The 21,912-nt window shown below is 41.8% G+C and overlaps 2 protein-coding genes across 7 annotated transcripts in view; one reads left to right on the top strand and one right to left on the bottom strand.

Moving 5' to 3' along the window:
* Positions 1-16,999, top strand: part of PPEF1 (protein phosphatase with EF-hand domain 1) — a 39,199-nt gene extending 22,200 nt beyond the window's left edge. For all 5 annotated transcript variants that reach the window (XM_074534650.1, XM_026791867.2, XM_005484331.4 and 2 more), the window contains 11 exons: positions 1,579-1,625; positions 5,561-5,727; positions 7,253-7,289; positions 7,754-7,903; positions 10,009-10,209; positions 11,564-11,749; positions 12,372-12,514; positions 13,151-13,257; positions 14,206-14,369; positions 15,218-15,302; positions 15,770-16,999. In XM_074534650.1, the coding sequence (XP_074390751.1) occupies positions 1,579-1,625; positions 5,561-5,727; positions 7,253-7,289; positions 7,754-7,903; positions 10,009-10,209; positions 11,564-11,749; positions 12,372-12,514; positions 13,151-13,257; positions 14,206-14,369; positions 15,218-15,302; positions 15,770-15,963 (1,481 nt within the window). In that variant the 3' untranslated portion in view covers positions 15,964-16,999. The remainder of the gene's footprint in view (positions 1-1,578; positions 1,626-5,560; positions 5,728-7,252; positions 7,290-7,753; positions 7,904-10,008; positions 10,210-11,563; positions 11,750-12,371; positions 12,515-13,150; positions 13,258-14,205; positions 14,370-15,217; positions 15,303-15,769) is intronic.
* A 730-nt stretch (positions 17,000-17,729) lies between these two features.
* Positions 17,730-21,912, bottom strand: part of PHKA2 (phosphorylase kinase regulatory subunit alpha 2) — a 45,171-nt gene continuing 40,988 nt past the window's right edge. For both annotated transcript variants that reach the window (XM_005484333.4, XM_005484335.4), the window contains one exon: positions 17,730-21,651. In XM_005484333.4, the coding sequence (XP_005484390.2) occupies positions 21,478-21,651 (174 nt within the window). In that variant the 3' untranslated portion in view covers positions 17,730-21,477. The remainder of the gene's footprint in view (positions 21,652-21,912) is intronic.

Here is a 21,912-nt window from a genome sequence, read left to right as displayed (position 1 = left end):
AAAAAATTCCTGAGTCATAAAGTATATTTTAGGAAATTCCCTCACCTCCTCTTTCCTGTTCTTGTTTAACATTTCTGAATGAATCAGTATTAATTCAGCTAACACTGCAGTGCAGCTTAAATACTCCTGCACTTCCACCTCTAAAATGCCACCAAGTATTTTGATCACTGGCTGTAAGTCTCACCTTTCTCCTCTCACTGAGAAAAAACCTTACTCAGTAATGATTTTAATGATTTTAATCATAATTTACTCGGTAATGATTTTAATGAGGGCTTAATATGGGTGGCAAAAAAGACCTTTCACTAACAGCATGACTATCTAGAATAAATTGAAATGATAATAACCCCTCATTTCTAAGGAGACCCAAGAGGATGGATAAGTCTTTATACAGCCAACAATTTGGTCTCACAGAATGATGTGTCACACAGTACTAAGGAACTAAGAGCTCTTTGCCCATCTATTTTGTTACACTTTTGTAAATTATAGATAATGGGATGCAGTATCCTGACTTGATACAGGATGCAGTAGCTGCAAAACAGAACAATAATGGTGACATAACTCTTGACATCTATCGGTGTGTGCTGTGTGTAATAGTGAAGTGGTATAAGGGAAGGACTGTGGGACATGCAAAATAAATAATATTTTTTTTAAGATGTGGTTATGGACCTACTTTGATTGTCAGGAAAGGGTTTGTTTTAATAAGGTTTTGTATAAACAATAATTTATTAACCAAGCCATCAAGACCCCTTTCTAAACCAAGGAAACACAGATTCATAATACATGTTCTCACTAAATAAACATTCCTCTTCATGTTTGTATTGCATTTGCACTATGTAAGCAGCACCAAAAGGGATCCCTCTCCTGTACTGAAACTGAAAGGTTTTTTCACCAGAAGGAGCCTCTGCAGAAGACAGATAACCCATTTTTTTAAACATAATCAGTCCAAAATGTTGATTTCCTTAAGGTATGACTCTCCATTCCTTATAATTTCAAATTAATAATGCAGATTAAATATATACCTGAAATGTTTGCATCCACATATGTGATAAATATCTATCATAGCTTGAAAGATGCCTTAGAACAAATTCAGCAGGCTCATAATTAATCAAAAGCACAGAAAATGTATACACATAAAAATGTCATTTCTCTTTTCCTAATTATCGGTGGTAAAAGCATATTATCACAAGCTGGGTTTTGAAAATGTTCTGCAGCTCTGTGGTGGTGAGTCACAGTCATGAGAAGGTTGGCTCTGTGAGCATGAAATGCAGGCAAATGCACAGGGGATCTGTGCTGCAGTGATGCTTTGTGTTAGGGTGAAATCCTCCTGCCTGTTCCAAACAAACCTCTCAAAAAGGGCCCAGTCTGTCATTCCTGTGGCCTTAGCATTGAGGCACACAGGCATGGACAGTTCTTGACACTCTCCATCACATCCTGCTGGTAGTAATCAAAACCCTTCCCTGAAACATGTTCTGTTGTGCAATATAAAAAGGTATTAGATCCAACTAATTCCAGTTTTATAATTCCAGTTTCTTCCTCCTCTGTGAGAAAATTTTAAAATAATTTTTTTATTTCCTGTAGGAGATTTGCATGGAAACTTGGATGATCTTTTGCTGATATTCTATAAGGTAAGTAGGTACTCTGAGATGTAGCATTTTCACTTAATCACTTGTTATTAAGAACAGATATTTATATGTGACAGATTTATCACCATTAGAACTGCTCATGTGGTGTCCATACACCACATACACAAATCCTGGAACAATTTAGTGTCTTTGTCAGAGCTTTCCCTTCTCCATATCCTCCTGCTCACTGTGAAGGAGATTGAGATTATTATTTTCCTAAATGCTGAACTGCAGCATGAGCCAAAACATAAGAGGACACCTTTCAAAGTCTCCAAAGTTCTGCCACTGTTTTAAATTCCCTATTGACTGAAGTCTGCTAAAATCAGGAGCTGAGGTCCTGATGTAACGCTGCACCATGGATAATATTAACATTCAAGAAAAAATGCAGAAGCTTTCATTTAGGCTTTACACTGATACCTGCAGGTTTTTTGTTTGCTTTTGGGTTGTTTTGGAGGTTTTCATTGTTTGATTGGGTATTTTTTTGTTTTGGTTTGGTTTTTTGGGTTTGTTGGGGTTTTTTTTGTTGTTGTTGGGGTTTTTTTGGGAGGGGAGTGTTTTTTTTTTTTTATCAGGAAACAAGAAAGAGTGGTGTTTAAAAGCTTTTTAAGCCTTGGAAGCAGTCACACGGTCTGCACAATATAGAAGTGCTTTGCGCACCCTTTACATATCCTTTTTTATCATGCTAAAAATGCCTAGCTCTGTTTTACTGATGTGTAAAACAAATTAAGCTCCAGGCTAGCTTTGCCAGGATTGTATGTTTAACTGAAGATGCAGGAAATGTTGTGTATTTAGTTTTCCATTTATCTTCAGGATGAATCAGCACCTTTGACTGAGCAGGTACTGTCTTTGATTTGAGCTTTCCGGGGCAGGGGGAAGGGTTTGTGGCAGATCCTTACACGTTCATCTGCACTGAATGGAGGCTGCAGTGAGCTAAACCAGGTGTTTCAATGATGTCATTCTCCCCTGATTCCAGCTTTGTTACTCTTCATCTGAGACTTGTTCAACGTAAATGTGGCTGTTTTGCCCAAGTGCACACCTGAAGTCTGTTGAAGTATAGTTAAAATATAATCAGACCTTTCTACAGAGTCCTGCTTTTCTTACTAATCAACCATCTTTAGCTGGTCCTTGGCTTGCAGTCTTTTGGTTGTTAAGCTTTCTTTTTAAAACTGGAACAAGTATGATACATATAGGTTTCATACTCAGAACCTGGAATGGGAAATATAACTGTTTTGGAGATAAATGCTCAGATATAATTATATTTACAACTGCATTCAGCCTGCATTTTATTTTTTTTAGAGTAAACAGATGCTGATTCTTTTCCCCCTCTAATGGATGCTATAAAGAGAAAAAAAAAATAAAAAGCAGCTCTCATCCTGACTTCAGTAAATTCAGAGCCAAAACTCCCACTGACTTCAGACTAGAGATAACACCCAGTTGTTCTCTGTTAAATTCCTAGGGAAGTCCCTTCCATCAAACCAAATAAAATGGGCAAATGTTTTGTCATTTCAAAGTAGTGGAGAATATAGAGAGCATAAGATAGAGCTGATTAGTTATTTAGAAGCAAATTAAATCTCACTGTTTTGTGTCCCCTCTGAGCAGTTTACTCAGATGAGCAGTGAACCCAGTTGGCTTCTGGGATCCAATTTTTTTTCTCCTTCCTAAACTCTGTTTCAGTTGGAAGGGATTTCATCTTCCAGGGTGGTACAAACTACCTTAAACAAGAGGGTGCAATCCTAAACAATGCCATGGGAGTGATCTTGGTCTGCACAGGGCTGTGCAGAGCTGCAATGGATTCTGGAGGCCTGCATGCAGACCAGGCTTGTCACTTCCACAGACCACCCACAGCAAACACACAGAGCTGGCAATCTGCAGCATATTGATACAATGCTGCAGATGGTGTATAATCCTTACACCTGGTTTGGCTGAAGCTAAGACACTCTTTTTTTCTCTCAATAACAGTTTGTAAGGTTCATTCAGACCCTTCATTAATCTTCATTAAATTACAGTGTTTCCTGATATTCCTTGAAACTTGAATTTTAAATTACATATTGCTAAGTTAGATTGCTAAAGGGGTGCTATAGATAGAAATGGCCTGAAGGGGTAGAAAATGCCAACAACAAACGGAAGTTAATTAATCACTAACCCAGGAGAAACAGTAATGATGCCCAGCAGCAAGTTGCTAATCATTAGAGGGCCTTGTTTGCCTCTCTAACATGTCAGAGGCTGCAACAGCCTTTAATTTAGTTTTGCTCTCATTGTTGGTTGAAACCACAGAAAAGGAAAGTGCATGAGTGTGGAACAAAATTAAAATGTCACATTGAAGTTGGAAGTCCAAACCAAACTTGTTTAAAACTCAAATTGTGTGTAATCTTTTCCAAAAGAAGGGTGATAGAGTCTGGAGAGTGCTCCAGTAGATGTATCTTTCCATGAGGACTGCTGTTAGAGTGGTTGTGGGTGTACTCACAATCTGCAGGTGGATTCACATGCCTGTTGGTTTTAAGGCAAAGCTTTTATTTATTTCTTATTTATCTATCTTTCCAGAAACTGCTGCTGAGTTTCTGCTATCTGTTCCACCTCTCCTTTTTAAAATCACTTCAACCACCACATTAGAAGAGCCTCATACATTGCCAGGCCTGTGAGCACAGAGCAAGCACAGGCCCCTTCTAAGTTAACTTGGAAAGGGCTCAGGACAGGCTATAGCAAAATCCAAGGAAGCTGAATTTACAGCAGCCAGGATGGAGAGACCAGGGTTCACTACTGCAACCTATCATGAAAGCACAGAACACTGATTGGGATAAAAAAAATGTTCTCATAAGGATTGAAATTACACATTACATTGAGTCCCTGGCCATGTTACACATCCTGCAATAAATCCACTAAGGCAGAATACCAGTAATGCCGTAGGAACACAAGAAACACTGATGCTGTAGATATATTCAAGAAATGGGATGTCTTGCAATGCTGCCAGAACTTTGAAGAGTGGCTTCCACAGTTATAATGTAATTTTATAGATGTTCTATTGGTATTTCTTGTGCATATCAATTGAGAAAACAGAGGTTTCCCTTTTCTGGCTAGTCATAGCTGAAATGCTATTTCTGATACTCATGACTGGAAATTATGATACTACATATAGGTGGTGCTATATTTTCTGTAAGCTGATGGCACCCATTGATGTGTTGGTAATTAATCTAATAAAACAAACCATCAGTTCAAAATACTTGTCTTTACTAAATCACCATTTATAATAAAGCATTTCTTTGTATCTTCAGGAAAAAAATAAGGTGAGAAATACCTGTATATACAACCTCTCAGTTTATCAGCTTTCAAGTATATCTTGGCTCTCATGAGTAAAATTGAAGCAGTGCTTTCAGGATTAAAGCAACTGAAATCAAACTCTTCAAGTCTTAAGTTCTGTCTTAAAATTTTATATCCTCTGGACCACAGTCCTTCTCAGGAGTTTTGGAAGCATACACTACAAACAGTGTAAATATATGAAATCCATTCAAACCTACATGAGAAGATAATTTTTCATGTATTTCTTATCTTCCATTCAAACTGAATGACTCCCTTCTGTTTGCAAGTGTGTAATTTCCTGGAAAAAGTTGCATTAACAAAAATGTTTATTTTACTACAGGACTGATGTTCCTTTTGGTCCCTTTCAATTTAATTTAATAGGTAGAGGAAAGGATTAGAAATGGCATTGTAAGAACAGCCAGAGAGGTCCTCTCTTTTCTAATGGCTCAGGTTGTCTGATATGAAGGTTTTTATTCTAAACAGTGGAAATAAAGAAATGCTGCTTTTTAGATCACTGTATTATGCAGGATTTTTTTCAGAATCTCTAGCAATGGGATCTCATTTGAATACTATTTCCTCTATTACAGTAACATTGCAGCCTCTTTAAATGCCTTTTTTTTTTTTCTTTTTTTTTTTCCCTGCAGAATGGTCTGCCTTCAGAACAAAACCCCTATGTCTTTAATGGTGATTTTGTCGACAGAGGGAAAAATTCTATGGAAATTCTTATAATCCTATTTGCATTTCTTCTTATCTATCCCAATGATTTACACTTGAATAGAGGAAACCATGAAGACTACATCATGAACCTGAGGTAGATTTTGGGGGTGGGGCAGGAAATATCTGGCCTATCACTAGAAATATTTGAGCTTTTGATTGCTACTTTAGCCACTGTGACACCCTAAAATGGAATATGTTTTATTAAGAAGTCAGGTGGAACTTTGCCTTTTCAGCATGTGTTTGGGAAGGAACATTCTCACTACACACAGACATTTGAATGGCAATCATGTCTTGTCTTTGATCTAATCATAATCCATTGAAGTCAGAGGGCTTAGTGCAGCTTCCAGAGTATCAAAATTGGGGAAGGACAGATGGAAGGATGATGTTTTGGTTAAAGCACATATTTAGTTAAATCTGATATTTTACTTAACTTTAAACTAAGATTTCACTTGTCTAACCCAAGGGGCAGGTAAATATCCTACCCTCTACTCAGAGGAGCTTCATCAGTTGGAGGTGTCAGTGCAGGAAAGCTGACACCCCGTTTTCTAACACAGACATTTGCACTCAGCAGTGCAGCCAAGGGAAGTGAGCACAGCCAGTGGCTGTAGTCAAAGTGTGATGTGGAGACAAAAAGCATCTCAGAAATGTGAGAACTCCTCAGTCCTACTCCCTACAATTCTAAACTGCCCCAGAAAGCCTTGGGTGACTGACTGGTGGGTAACCTGCTGTAGCCCTTGGAGCATTTGATGTGGCTCACAGGATGTATTGCTGTTTTAACACAGGCCTCTGTGTTAGCACCTGGGTCAGAGCCCTATAGGCAAGTCCTACTAATGATCCAAAAAAGAGAATCAGTTTCCCATGACAGCTACTTTTTCAGCACATAATTGAAAACACTCCAAAAAACAACATAAACCAAGATCAGTTACCTAATCCACAAGGAGGAAAATTCCTCCCCAAAAGAGCAAAAAATATTAACTACATCTGTGATGGTATGGAGTGCACAGATGTGTCTTTGCTGTGCATTTTGATTAGCAGTGCTGCACATTGGTAAATTTGAAAGCTGAGTATTGTGAAAATGCCCCTTGATGAAGGATATCTTGGTGTTAAAAGAATTAGGTATCAAAATCCTTGTCCCTTGTGGGGGAAAAGACATGAAGTTGGATGAAGCTCTGAGCAATCTGGTCAAGTGGAAAGTGTCCCTTGCCCATGGCAGAGGGTTGGAATGAGATGATCTTTAAGGCCCCTTCCAACCCAAACCATTCTATGATATGATTCCATGATTATATGATATTTAAGACAAAAGCTCCATGAAGGTTTTGTGGGAATTTCTGCCCATCATCCGTTCCTTTGGAATTTCTCTCTGGTATCTAAAAGGTAGAGCTGGCAAAAAGGCCTCTAATAATTACTAGGCTGGATTCTGTTCCCAACATCTGTTATGCACAAGAAACAAGTTTAACCCAGTCTCAAGACAGAGTGGAGGCAAGTAAATTTCAGATAAGGTGAGATAGAATGGCAGATGAGAAAGGGGGGCTAGAAAACTCCAGTAAAACACCATAGCACAGGAAACCATGCAGAAGTGGCATGCTGAAACCCAGTTCATGATGCTGTCCTGTTTTCAGGTATGGATTCACAAAAGAAGTTTCAAAGAAGTACAAGGTAAGATTCCTCCTCCTTCCTCTATTTTTTTTTGTAGTCTTGCACATGTAAAATGAAACCTGTGTAAACAAGAAAAAGTCAAACCAGTTTATTTAGGTGTAGCAGAGTATTATTTTAGTGATGTAGGTGAAATTATTTTGGCCTATCAGTGGAATAAATGACAAAACAATTTTAAGTGCTAGTCTCTTATGCCCAGAGATCTATGGGATGAAATAAGTAACATCCATAAAAACAATCAAGAGCACCAAAAAAGAGGTGAACATGTAAGAAAAAATGAAACACTACAGACACAATCAAATGGCCCGAAAGTAAATGTCAGAACATGTTTGTCAGGGTTGCAGTCCAGGATATCACCTGAACAAAACTGATCACATAAACTGTAGCAGGTGCTTCAGCAAAATCTTGAACTTAGAAGCAACAAAATCTGCCAGAAATAGGATCTAATGTAAGAGTATATTTTACAGGACCATTGGAAACAAATTTTGAGTCTTCTGCGAGATGTTTTTAGCTGGCTTCCCCTTGCCACGATAATTGATAGCAAAGTTCTTATCCTACATGGGGGGATTTCAGACACCACAGATTTGGATTTCCTGAATGCACTTGAGAGAAATAAGGTAAGAGATCATATTCATGTGAGGGTAATTTTGTTTTCTTTTAAAAATTTTGTGGTATGAATGCTAGGATCAGGTCATTTGCATTAGGAAAGGAAATGGCAGCAGTATAAGGCATGTAAGAAAAATAATAGTCCAATTTTTCTTCAAAATCAGGGCTTAGGAAGGCAGGTTGCAGTAGGTGTTGAGAGCCAGTTGTCAGGCTCTCCACATAACATGGGTCTTTTGACCTTAAAATAGCTAAAGCCACTTTAGATGCCTCCTCCTGCAGTGATGACACATTAGCTAGAAAGTATGAAAACGACTTGATTCTTGGTCATGTCCTTAAAACACTTTAAAATTCAATTTAGCCACATATTTCCAGTGCTGCCTTTTTTCCTGGGGCTGTGCTTCTGCCATCTGTTGTGTGGGGGAAGTTCTCCACCTGTGAGGCACTCCCTTGGCAGCAGCTGAACGTTGTACATGTGAGAGAGCCTTTCCAGAAGGATCAAAATTCAAGAACTGGCCTTGATAAAACAGAGTCCACTGCTTTTCAGGGATTTAGAAGCCAAAAATGTTCATGTTTTTTTCTGAAATGATCAGCAAACACAGACCTTTCAAATCAGTGGAAAATGGTGGGGGATTTGGTCTCGATTTGAGCAACTAAATCAAGATGTCTGCAGAGATCTGGTGGAGATCATTACTTAGGCACACGTCTCCAGTGCTGTTCAAGGAGGTGCCTCATTGGCTCTGGCCTTAGCCTGCCTCTGAAGAAAGTCTTCTCTGTAGGTCTCCTCCACCAGTCCCCTTTTAGGCCAGATTTGTGTCTGCCCCCTCACACTAATTCACAGTGGAGCATCTCAGATGGCATAGGAGACCAATGTTTGAGCAACTTAGTGTACCCTGGCATCAATATCTGTGGAATCTAGAGCTATTTTTGTCATCCTCAGATTTTCTAAAGCAGAAATAAATGCTTTGCAGGACAGTCAGATACACATTAAAGATATGAAAAAGGGCATGAATATCTAAGCTTCATTGGCTGCATCGCTGTGCACTAAAACTGGGTGCCTAACTACAGATAGATCCTAACCATGAGCTGAGTTCTGCCCATGCTTTCACCAGGGCTCAGCTCTGCATGTTTCTGTGAAATGCAGTATCTGTGAAATGCAGAATTAACAGGTCAAGGTAGCTGCCACAGGAGAGTGTTGCTAATGAGACATGTGTGGGCCACAACCCAGGGCAGTGTCACTCAAGGCCAGGTGATGTATTTTAATTGGTACAGCTGGCAGGTTTCAAATACTGGTCAGTGCACTGGTGAATAACCCCATGTTGTGCATTTGTTTTGAATTAGTCCTTTTCTTTGTTAAAGAGTAAAATCCAGGGGTCTGCTGACTGTATATGTTTTATTGGTGGGTGGGGTTTTTTTGGTTAGGGATTTTGTGTATTGCTTTGCGTTTTTTGGGTTGCTTGGTTGGTTTGTTTTTGGGTTTTATTTTAGCTTTGCTCTAGAAATAAGCTACTATGAGAGAATTTCAAAGGAGAAGACATTCCCTGGAGAGAAACCATGTTACTGATCATTCGTGGAACCATAGTGCACCACTCCAGAAAAGCAAATGCCCTTGCATGTTTGATTTAACAGTATCATGTGGTGTAATATTCCATCCATTTCACTACTGTCTTCCTGATACTCCATTTAATTTAGCCAAGTTAATCTAACAGCATGGTACTGTGTCAGAGCAGAAGTGAATGGAGTTTCACCCTCTATTCAATATGAATGTATATTTTGTTTCTAGGGAAGCTGGGCACTGAAGTGTCTTTCCTGAGCCCAGGCCCTACTTGCTGCATAGTGAGACCTCAAGATTTACTGTGTTTGGAATGAGTGTGTGTGTCTGGATAAGGATATGAAAGCAGCTCTGAAGAGCCTGGTTACTGATAGGTATAAAGCAAAATTTCTGCAAGTGCCAAATACCTGCAGCTTCTCCCAAACCTGTGAAATCAAGACATTATGGGAGTTAACATTAGTTGAACCCTCAAGGAGTTCTCCTGAGTACAGGAAACATGAGCTGATGTGCTTTTAGCCAACATCTCTGTATCAATTTTTGTTGTTGTGATGGTAACTTTTTTTTTAGTTGAAATCTTTGATGCGGCCACCAAAGTCAGGGACAAACAGACAGGACCAAGTGAAGAAGAAAACTCCAGTGACCAAACCCAGTAAACACACTGCCAGCCAGCATGTTGCAGGGAAGACCCAACACATCTCTTCATCAGGCTTCACGGAGCCTTCAGGTTCAAATTTGCCTCCAGACCCGGCCCTGAGGGAATGGAAACAAGTAGGTGAAACCAAAGACTCTGATACCAAACCCCTCCCGCACAAACTTGGAGTTCTGTTCCAGCAGTGGGTTCATGAGTCTGAGTGAACTGCCTCTCAACAGGAAAACAGTCATTCTAAGGATTAACTTAGATACCTATTGGGCTTTTTTAGATGCTTTTTGTAGATCTGGTAATAAAAGCTTTGTAGATCTGGTAATAAAAGGGTGTTTATGCCTTACAAGTAAAATTCACCCAGTATTCTCTTTTCACAGCCGTTAGGAGGAGGAAACTGCTCAGTAGGAAATAGGTTTGCCTGCCCTCATGTGGCTGGATCTGTTGGTACATAAATGGTGCTTGGTTTAAACAGGTCAGACTGCAATTGTTGGTGAGATAAAGCACCTTTTTTTGGCTGTACTTTTGGCAGCTGAATGCTGATATAGCCCAAAAAAAGCCACCCAGCTCCTGAGACATACAGGCAGATTACTCAGAAGTGGGAAGTGTTTGTCCTCTGGCTGTTCATTTAATCTTGAATATCAGAGCATATATAGAGCTTTTATTATGCTGTAATTTAATAAATTGTGACAATTTGGAAAGCTTAATTTTTCTGAAAATCTGATTTCCCAAGATACCTACCTGACCTACAAACTAACATAATGAACACAAGCAAGGCTCCCCTTTCCCCCCAAATCTGACACTCCCCCAGCTACTCAAGCATCCACTAAGCCATGCTCACAAACATGAAGTGGAATGTTTGAGTGCAAACCTTGCCCAAGAAAAGTTTAAACAAACACATTTTGAATAATGTTTGCTACTGACTAGAATTAAACCATGATAATTCATCTTCATGTCTGAACCCTGCTAAAATGCTAATATGGAAAATGTCAGTTTGAAACGTGAGCTAACTGAAGACAATAAAGGCAAAGGCAACTCTTGTCATGTTTAGAGCAGGTACTTCCAAGCTTACGTAAAACCACTGACCAATGTGGTTGTCCAGTCTGTGCTGGGAAATAGAAATTGCCTCTCTACTGACATGTGAAGAAAGCAGCTTTTCTTCTCTTTGAATTAGCCCAGGTAATGTTTCTGGTGCACCTGCCCAAGTCTGAAAACCTCAGCTGTGAAAGGAGGTACATTGCTGAAATTATATTTCTTCTAAAACAAAAAAGTTAGTCAAATATCTAGATAATGTTTCTTTATAAGTGGAACAAAAGTCTCAGCCCAAAAGAACATGCTCCTGAAAGGAAGGAAAAACCTCAAGACCTGTGTGTTTTCTCCATGTACTTTGGGGCTTTTGCTGTGGCCACCACTTTAGACAGCCATACCCTGTTAGTCTTCCCCTATTATCAGTCCTCACTTGCTTGAGTTTGCTATTTATAGATCCTTGACATTCTGTGGAGTGATCCAAGGAGCCAAAATGGCTGCACACCAAACAAGTGTCGAGGAGGAGGCTGTTACTTTGGTCCTGATGTCACTGCCAAGCTGTTTGAGAGATATAATCTGAAGATGCTCATCAGGTCCCATGAATTTAAGCCAGAAGGTTATGAGATCAGTCATGATGGGAAGGTAAGTTGCTTCCATGTAAAGCAGAATTCTCCTGTGAATTTCACAGGAACATCCACAGTAGATTTTTCTCCAAATTTTATTTTAAAAAAAGACAGTCACTTTGTTAAACTGGGTTTGGGGGAACTTTGTCCTAGATAGATGTTACAACAAATTACTGAGTTCTGAGTAACAAAATTCTTTACATCTTTAGGGAGTGAATACCAATTTATTACTTACATGAAAACAAATGGACACCAACAAAATCCCCAACAAGAGTTGTGTGTAAATACAGTTCAAGACCTGCTCTAAGGCTCTAGAAACCTTTAACTTACTGATTTCTCTTCTGCCCCTGCTTTCTTACATGCTGCACTGGGAGGCCAACAAGAATCCTGAAATCAGGTTTCTCTTAGAAAGAGGTTTCTCTTAAATAGCATGTTATATCTCACTGCTCTCTGAAGTCTGACAGGTCAAAAATAAAGGCCCAGAGCTCTGACTCAAAAGGGAAGAGCAATTTGGTGAATGACAGAGTTTTATATGTAGACACATAATTTTGTGACCTGGAATTTTTTCTCAGATCAGTTTCAGAAATAAGTGTCCAGAAGAGCTGTTCTGGCCAATCCAGTTTCTTTGTTTCCTGTGTCAGGTTATCACCATATTCTCTGCCTCTAACTATTACGAGGAGGGCAGTAACCGGGGCGCTTACATCAAGCTGAATCCCGAGCTGACCCCGCGCTTTGTGCAGTACCAGGTCAGCAAGCTCACGCACAGGCAGAATCTCCGTGAGAGGTAAAGCTCTGTGTTGCATGCAGTGAGCATGGACTCACCTCACAGTGAGTGCACCTGCCCAAATCTAGAGCTTCATTCAATAACTGAATAGGCATCCATTTTCTTTGATTCTCACTGGTTTTCTGTTTTACAATTTAAAAATTAATACAGTAGACAAAACATGTTCTGGCTGCTTAACTTGGTTTCCCGAGAAACACCCAAAGGTAAATAGGTGAGGTAAGCAGTTAGAACAGACAATTGTCAGGGACTCATAAATGGCCTGCACCTGTCTGCTTTAAGGCTGCAGTGTTAATCTGGACAAATCCTGTTATGACTTGAGTCTCAAAAGTTTATCATGACAGCTTTGCCATGCCTAGTAGTGTGGTCAGATTACTAAAGGAAAGCAGCTTAGAATTACCTGCGTAAACTTAATTATCTCATAAACTCAGTTTATTCTTATGGAGCATTGTTGGTTTTGTTTGGTTTGGGGTTTCCCCCTGCTGAATGTTGTGTGTTTTGAGTCATTCTACTTAAACATACTACGCCGTAAACATACTGCATGGTAAAGGATATAAGAATTTTGTAATGAGTGTTGAAAAGCAGAACATGTGAGAGGATTTTAATCCTTTAATAATATGCTGACTTTTTCCTTCCTAGGGTAGGTACAATTGAATCATCTGCCTTAAAGTCCTTACGAGAGAAGATTTATGCACACAGGTCTGAACTCATCAGTGCTTTTGCACAATACGACACCAATGGCACAGGTACTCCCTCTCTGTCCAGTTGCCACCATGGGGAAACAGCTTCCATGTGTGTGGGAGGCAGAGGGGACAAGCCCCATGGAGAGGAGTCCTGCCTGCCTCAGTGTCAGGCTGAGGGCAGCAGAAGCTGGGTGACCTTGTTTTTCATGACCACAGAGAAGAACAGTCATTGGGAAAGGCTTAGCGCAAACAGCTTGAGGGGATGAAGCTTGGAGGAGGAAAAAGAAAACTGAAAGACATGGGCAAATAAAGAAATCATGTTTGCTGTTGGGTAGAGACTTTGGGCAGGCAAATCCAGTTCCAGAAGCCCAAAGGTCACCACCACCTTCATGAAGGAGTGTCTTCAGAATGTGTCAGACAGGGAACTGGGGTCTCAGGTGGGGGGATGTGGAATGGGTCTCCTTCTGAGTCTGGGAAGTATCTGACAAAAGTTGCCTGCCTATGCCTCCAGCAGCCACACACCCCTCAGCTGAAGAAAAGTCAGTGCTAAGTTAATAGATGAACCTTTTATGCAGAAGCAAGAAGTTAATTTCTGCCACAAATGCAAGTTTTCCTTGTGATGGCTCCTCACTTGACAGTGTCCTTACAAGGGCACTCAATAACATGATGTTGTTTCTTTGGCCACTGAACAGCTGTTACACATATTTCTACGTGGTTGAGTTTTCAGCCACATGTCACTCTAATTGCAGCTCAGCTGAAACCTGAAGTACTCTTCATGGCATAATCTGGCTTTCTCAAAAGGTGTTAAAACATGCTGAACATCCTAACAGCATCACAACTTTGTGGCTGGAAGGGACCTGTGGAAATCCCTAGTCCAACCCCACTGCTCCTTTGTTACGAGGGTTTTTATCCCAGGGTTCAGGGAAAATCCTTGTGTTTTGGAACCTTTGTGCTGGTGACTGATGTGGGCTGTGTCCTGTACTTGTAACCATGACCGGACCCCTTCTGCAGGCAGGATTTCTGTCAATGATTGGGCTGCAGCGATGGAGTCTGTCCTACAGCTGGAACTGCCCTGGAGGATGCTGCGTTCTCAGCTAGCACAGATGAACCCAGATGGAGAAGTTGACTTCATGTCTTGTTTTTATGATTTGAAAATGGGTCAACCTATAAAAGAGGTAAAGAGGAAAACACGTCCTTGCAATTCTTGGAGGAACAACTTTTGGTGCAAATTGAAGCACAAGACAGTTGTTTGGCCCAACAAGTAGACATCCACAGCTGAACTAGTTGCTGAGCTTCCTTTTATAGTCACTGGAGGAAAATGAGCACTGCTAGGGTACGAATCATCATTCCCTGCTAAGGTAGATGCTTAAAATAGGTTGGATGAATCACATGCTAGAACTGCTTCTTACTTTCTCTTGGCTCTTGAGGGCGTTTAGATAACGGAGCTGAGGAGATGTGACAAATCCTGCCCAGAGCACTCAACCCTCACTCTTTGAAATGAGCATTTCAAACAGGCTCCAGAGGCAGTTCAGGCCCCTGTGGGAGGAAGTCACATTTATAGATGGACTTTTAGATGTATATTATGGTATCCGAGGTCACTTCTGCAGAGCCCAGTTGTTACCAAATGCTGCATAGTGCTTTAGAACAGAGGTTCTAAACAACATAATTTTCCTGAACAGCAGGATCCATTCAAATCTGTATGGTGAGTGCTTTGTATGAGTGTATGGTCTATACCGTCTTCCCCAGATCATCCAAGATTATTTCCACAAATAATTACTGCAGGTAGGAGGTGTGAAGGGCTCCTTTCCCTTTTGCCCTGCCATCTGAAAGTGATGGGGTTTATCTGATTATTCCTCAGGGTAAGACACAGAAGTGTCATTCCAGAGAACTCAAGCATAAAGATTTGGTTTTTTACATTTGACAAGTTAAACTGGAAAATGGAAATTGGATAGTAGATATTCTGTTGGTTAAATTAACTCAAACCAAGGTCTGAACAGCTTCTTGTATGTGATTTCAAAACCAGGCTCAGCCAGCTTTGGCAGAAACACTGTGCAGATACAGAAAGGATCTGGAGATCATCTTTAACATCATTGACAAAGATCACTCAGGTAAGTCCAAGTACCTTCACTGTGTCAGCTCTAGGGAGCCTATACCAGTTATCTTTTCCCCACTGTGTTTCCTCCTTAAGGCTTCTAAATATAGAGGAACCAGAGGTGATATTGTTTCTCCAGTTTAGTGGAACCTACTTTAAGCAGTCAGGCTGGAATCATATAAGGGATGGTGCACAGAGCTTAACAAGAAAAGATTCTCACATACCTCAGCTCCAGTATTGGCTTCACTCTTTTGGGGGCTTTTTCTCCCTTCCACTCAAGTCTTACTCTTTACTGCTTTCTCAATTCCACTGTCAGAAGCATTCAATCATTACCTAAAGTAAAAATGTGCTTCAATAATGAAAGCAGTAACCCCAGCATGGTAGGCAGGTAACTTTCTTACAGTGAAGGAGAGTGCATGTGTGTGTTTATGCAGGAAGGGAAAACAACACTGCCAAAAGCAACCTCTTGTCTGTCTCCTTTAGGTTTGATTTCTCTTGAGGAATTCAGCCAGACATGGAGACTGTTCACTTCTCACCTGGGCATTGATATACAGGATGACTCCATTGACAAGTTAGTCCTCAGCATAGACTACAACAAAGATGGCCACATTGACTTCAATGAATTTTTAGAGGCCTTTCATGTTGTTCACAGACTTGAGAAAAAGGCAACCTCTTGAAAAGGCAGAATTTCTCATGGGTTGTCTTGGAAGCTCAGCTTGCTGTCATTAGTCATAAAGGGGCTGCTTGATAGGGTCACAGTGCAAGCCTTTATTTAGCCCTTCCTGGATGATCTGTACCTGCTAATAATGGGATAGAGGAGATGAAAACCCACACTTACAGTATTACTGTGTCACTGCCACACACTGCCAGCACCTTACAGTTCATCCCCTCCTCTTGGCATCTCCCCCACCAATCTAATCCCTGAACATTGCCAAGGTCATGCCTACATCTGTGTAGGGAGAGAGGCTTTGGTATGTGTCTGCCAGCAGTCCTCAGCTGAGAGCACTGATAACCACAAGGAACATACCAGAGCCACCCTGGTGATGGAACAGGCACGAGAGAGCTGGCTGTGGGGTGTCCATTGCAGGAGAGGAAAACAGGGAGGAAGCATCTGGTTCAAAAGAATAGTTCTGCATTTAATCTTGCTCTTTGCATGATTCAGAGGAATTAAATTATTCCAGGTCAATCTCTTATCCTTCTACAAGTTTACAGGCACAACTGAGAGGATCTTGGTTGAAAGGTGTTTACATTTGCACTTATACTTCCTCTTGCCTCTGGTTACTTTTCCCCATATTTGTTGGGATTTGGAGCTCTGAAACAATCACAACTGTTTCTGAGATGGAGCCAGGCTCTTCACAGTGGTGCTGAGCAGCAGGACAAGAGGCAATGGGCAGAAACTGATGCACAGGAAGTTCCACCTGAACATGAGCAAGAAGTTATTTCCTGTGCAGTGACTGAGCACTGGCACAGACTGCCCAGAGAGGGTGTGGAGCCTCCCTCACTGGAGATATTCAAGAACCACGTGGATGTAGTCCTGTGCTCTGTGTTATGGGATGACCCTGTCTGAGCAGGTGATTCAGGGTGGTCTCTTCCAGCATGATCCATTCTGGGATTCGGTGATTCCGTGCTAACTCGTGACCTTGATGAAGGCTAAATCCACAGCATGTTAATGCAACTCGTGATAGATCACAGAATAAAGCTTTAGCTTTCTGAGCAATGCCTAAGGGGGGTGTCTCTGCCTGTGTTTTGTAGCCTGCCCCAATCACCACAGAACACTCTTCCTGAGGATGAACTGGGTTTCTTAAAAAGAGAAATGAGTAAGAACACAAGAGTAACCATATTTTGATACTAGCAAATCTAAATATTCTTGCACATAGTTAAAAATAAATTCTTTGCCAAGAAAAGGAAACTGAGAGATTCTGAAATTGAGTTTTTGGAAGGCAGAAAGATTGAAGACTCTTGCACTGACATTCCTGTCTCCTTTCACTGACTGCAAGTCGATATTCCCATTCCTGCCAGTACCACCCTGTCAATTCCCAAGGGGGAGAAGTCAGGAAATCTGAACCTAATTCTCTTGCATCTTACACTCTGAAAGCAACATCAAGAGCAGGAGCTTTTTGGTAACTGTATTACCTCATTCAACCTCAGTAAATCCAAAGCACATAAAGTGCTTTTTGGGTAGGGAAAAGTTCCAAACTAGTCCCTTTTTAAATTTTAATAGCTAAAGATGAGCTAAGTAAAGCAGCTCGGTTTCATTAATAGAAGTGTTGAAAGTACAAAAAAAGCATCCTTCCAATCCAGAATGCAACAGCAGTCCAAGCTTAAGGCAATGCTGTCTCTCTTAAATCTTATTTTCTACTATTAAATACAGAACACTTTTCCAGAAGTATTTTGTAACTTGAGAGATGAGTGAACAAACATGCACACACTTATTTCTACTGCCTTGGAGGAGGGGAAAGAAAAATCTTTAATAGTACAAACAAAATTTACAGTGAAACTTTAATGGCGTTGGTAATACATAATGTATATTTTGAGCATGCAGTCATTCTGATCTATGCACTATGATGATCAGTCCCACCTTATTCCAGTGGAGTTACAAAAAGGCTCCACTTACAATGGGCCAACACCTCTGTGTGTGGTGGGATCTTGCTTCCCAGTGTTGACCTCCATGCGGTGGGTGTGAAGTGACAAGGTGGGACTGGACGCTGCAGCTCTGGAGTCCCCTTTGCCACCTTCCCCAGTAAAGAGGACAAGGCTGGGCTGTACAGCGAGACACAGGAGCTCTGAAGGATGGCTGGCAGCCTCCAGTGTGGATGTCCCCCACTAAGGACACATTCCTGAACTGGCACGAAGGGGACTGGCCTCAAGGGATCACTTCCTGAGAGGGGATGCCAAGGTACAGTTGCAGCACAGCTTCACTCAGCAGGCAGGGAGAGCCCCTTGGGGATTCAGGACTGAGGTATGAGAGGAGCTGAATCACTGAGCCAAACCAGAAAGCCTGTCCTGTCAGCTGCTGGTGGCACAAAGGGCCCCTGGCTCCTGACAGAAGGGGGGTGGCACGGGGAGTAACTGTGAACCATCTAAAGCTGGGAAAAAATGCCACTTGAGACTGAAACTGGGACTGGGGAAAAGCCCTGCTGCTTGTACTTAAATCCAAACTGTTTGAGCAGAAGCTCTTCTTCTATAACCCTTCTATATCCTCAATCCCTTTTTTCAGTCATGATTCTGTGCAGCAGCCACTTAATACTCCAGATGTGAGTGGTCCTTTAATCAGTGCCTGAATCAGCCTGCAGATAAGTGCCAAGCTCTCACCCCACAGCTACAGCTGCCACCACTGGCAGCATCTCTCTCCTGCTTTCTGGGCAACTCTGCTCTGACCTGCCAACCACTCCAGAAAGTGCCCAAGGTTGGATTTGGACTGACTCAGTGAAGCTCTCGCTTCACTCGAGGCCCTGGCTGCTGCCAGAGGGGTGACACATTCCTGCAGTGTCCCATGCCCACATGGGGCAGGCCAGGTGTTTCACTACCCCACAGGAAGTGGCTGCCCCTTTGCAGGGCAGCCAAGGACTGTGTGCTCACCTGCACCTTCCAGGAACCAGCAGGACTCTTTCCCTGAGCAAGGAGACTACAATTACAGGAGAGAAGCCAGACAAACTTTGCACTCCACCCATTCAGCTTTCACAGTAGCCTGTGGGACCAGCAGCTGAGGGAGATCAATGGCACTTTTGATCTGTTTAGTTTGACAAGCCCATGTCCCTGCTAGCAGCAGGGGGAAGGCAACAGTGTGAGCAGGGGGGACACAGGCCTGGGGAGCAGGGCTGGGGCCAGCATGTGCTGTGAGCTCTGAGCTGGACACAGGTCCTCATTCTGCCAGCTCCTGTGCAGCTGTGCCTCACCCTGCAAGGAACATAAAGCTGCCTTCCACTGCTCTTGTGTTTGAGTAGCCCCCTGCACCACCAGATAGATACCTAAACTCTTCAAATTACCACATAAATACTTTCCAATTGCCTGCATTCCATGTGGTAATTCATTGTGTCATCATGAATATACCATAACCTAGGTCATAATGTGAATTTGATGGTAAAGACACTAATGACACTCCCATTTAAAAACAAAGAGGTGTTAGGGGTGTCCAGGTATGTTAGGCCATACATTTCATGCTTTAGACCTTCAATGCAGCTGCATGAAAAAACAACATCAGCCTTCTTGTTTCTGAAAACAACACAGTAGGTTAAAAAAAACAACTAGAAATCTGAGCAAAAAATCATCTTGCATCTCTCTCAATCTAGGATTCAAGAAGAAAAGCAAAAATAACTGCTACTACTTTTTGTATGATACTGGGTAGAATAAAAAATATCACCTTGCTCTTGTTGTGCTTGTATTCTGCACTGTCCCATCTGCTTAAACTAGACAAAGGATTTTACTTCCTTTCACTGGGAAACAAGCCAAGTGAACTCTCACAAAACATATAAAAAGTTAAAAAACCCACACCAAATAATAACAAAGGCAAACCCTTACAAAACAGGCACCACGCCAATAAAATAACTTCCACACCCAAGTGCTAATTGTACCTGAACTGTCACTTTACACTGGCCCCTGCACAGGCCCATGGTTCCCATGGTGGCCAACACAGGACTCCTGGTCCTCTGGACTACCAAACTCCTCTGGTCTCTGAAAAAACATTAAATCACATCACACCAAGGCCTCCTACACCTCCACTCTCTTGAGCCAGTTCCCAGGAACTGCTGTAGCAGCAGTGACTGTGGAGAGGACAGCAGGCAGGCTGTCAGGCTTATATAGCTCAGAAAGTTCTTATCTTTACAGGCCTATCTGCTCTTTCACCTCTCGCTGGCAAGACAGAATTGCTCTGATCCTTTCTGCTCACATGGCAGCAGGGCTACTGAGGGAGCCTGTCTGTGGCCATGGGATGCTGAAGCTACTGCCACTTTCCTAAGCTGTTAGCCAGATGCTCATGTGGCTGGTGGCAAAGCCAGCAGCACAGGCACAAGGAAAACCACAGCCAGTGCCTGGGGTGAGGCAGGGCTTCCCTCTCCAGAGGCTGCCAAACTCTCTTTTCAGTTTATAAATGACCAAGGAGTCATTTCCATGCAGGATGCACCTACTCCCTGCAGCACCTCAGAGCTTCCAGCTGACAGCATTAACCTGGGAACTGTCTGCAGGGAGACTTCAGGCAGCCCAAGCCCTAATTACATGAGACCAGTGACTTCAAACTAAAAAGAAGAAAGAAAAAATGGCAAAGGAAATAAAAAGAAAAAAAAAAAAGAAAAAACCAAACCAAAACAAAGAGAAACATCAAAGCCTTCCATAAACTCATGCTACACTGGAAAGGCCACAATTATGCCATTCTTAACTCTGAGGCTGTTTGTGAGGGAAATGATCAGGAGACTTGGAAAGGGTGCTCAAGTGGATGAGGTTTATCTTGCTCCATTCAGAGGAAAGGATTACAGGCATAAAACTGTCTGTCACACTGGAGAAGCTGGAGTCTTGAGATTTTGCCCCTGAAGTCCTGGGGATGCAGGGAAGGAAGCTATTCAGATTAAAGACAGATGCAGCTTCCTGACAGAGGCTATCCTCCCAAATTAGTGGATTTTGTAGGATGTTTGTCCCTGCTGGCATTAGCCCTGCACTGACTAGGTGCAAATGAGAAGAGAATCAGGATAAAAGTGTACTAGAAATATCACCACGTTATTTCAAGTTACTCTTACTCCTCTAATTTACATTTCCCTGGATGTTTCACACTGTGCATTAGTGATTCACAATGATGTACATTTACACACAGCAGGAGAAAAATTAATGAATTCCATCACTTCCCTTATTTGTGAGACTCTATGCCTGAGATGCAGCTCCCTTGTTTCATTATGCCTTTTGATCTCCACAGAGTTATCTGTTTTCCTCTTGGCAGAACTGTATAATTCTTGCTAATTTAATACGAATTACATTTATGCACTTTGGGCAGAATGAGCCTCACTATTTGTTATTTCTCACACACTCTCCTAAAACCAGGCCAAATTCCAGCTCCCTGTCCCCAGCAGTAGGTGTCACAGAGCATCCCCAGCAGTGCCAACTGCTGAGTGAGTGCATGGCACACACACAGGCAGCAACCAAGGGGTTTGTGACAGGGAACTGAGGAGGAAGAGCCTCTGAGCCTTTCCTCCCATGTGAGGCTTCACTTACTGCATTGCACAGCCTGTGCTGGGCAGGAAATCGTGTAAATAAATAATTATGGCTTTTGTTAGGTAAGTCATGGTGCCATAGGCTCCACTGGGAGCACTATCATAAAAAAAGTGGCAAATTCCTGTGGCTGTGTCTTTCTCCAAGATACTACCAGTAGCTCCAAATGATTTCTGTAAAGACACAAGCAAAAGTAGAGCAAGTTAGGCATGCATGCTTATTTACTGGGAAAAAACCCTACCACATTATGATTTTTTATTTGTGCTGAATACTGAAAGCAATTCTCTTTCCCCTCATGAAAACCCTAATCAGGATTACAATAGGGCCCCCATGACTTAGTTGAATCAGTGCAAGTAAATGAAAAACATGTAACTTCATGGATTTTTGTCCTTTGGGGAGGAATGTGTGGGATTACTCAAATATTGGTAATAGCA

Source organism: Zonotrichia albicollis, chromosome 2, assembly GCF_047830755.1.
Source record: "Zonotrichia albicollis isolate bZonAlb1 chromosome 2, bZonAlb1.hap1, whole genome shotgun sequence".
In the NCBI taxonomy this organism is placed as follows: Eukaryota; Metazoa; Chordata; class Aves; order Passeriformes; family Passerellidae; genus Zonotrichia; species Zonotrichia albicollis.
The sequence above is the reverse complement of the archived record's forward strand: the minus strand, read 5'-3'. Positions and strand labels throughout refer to the sequence as shown.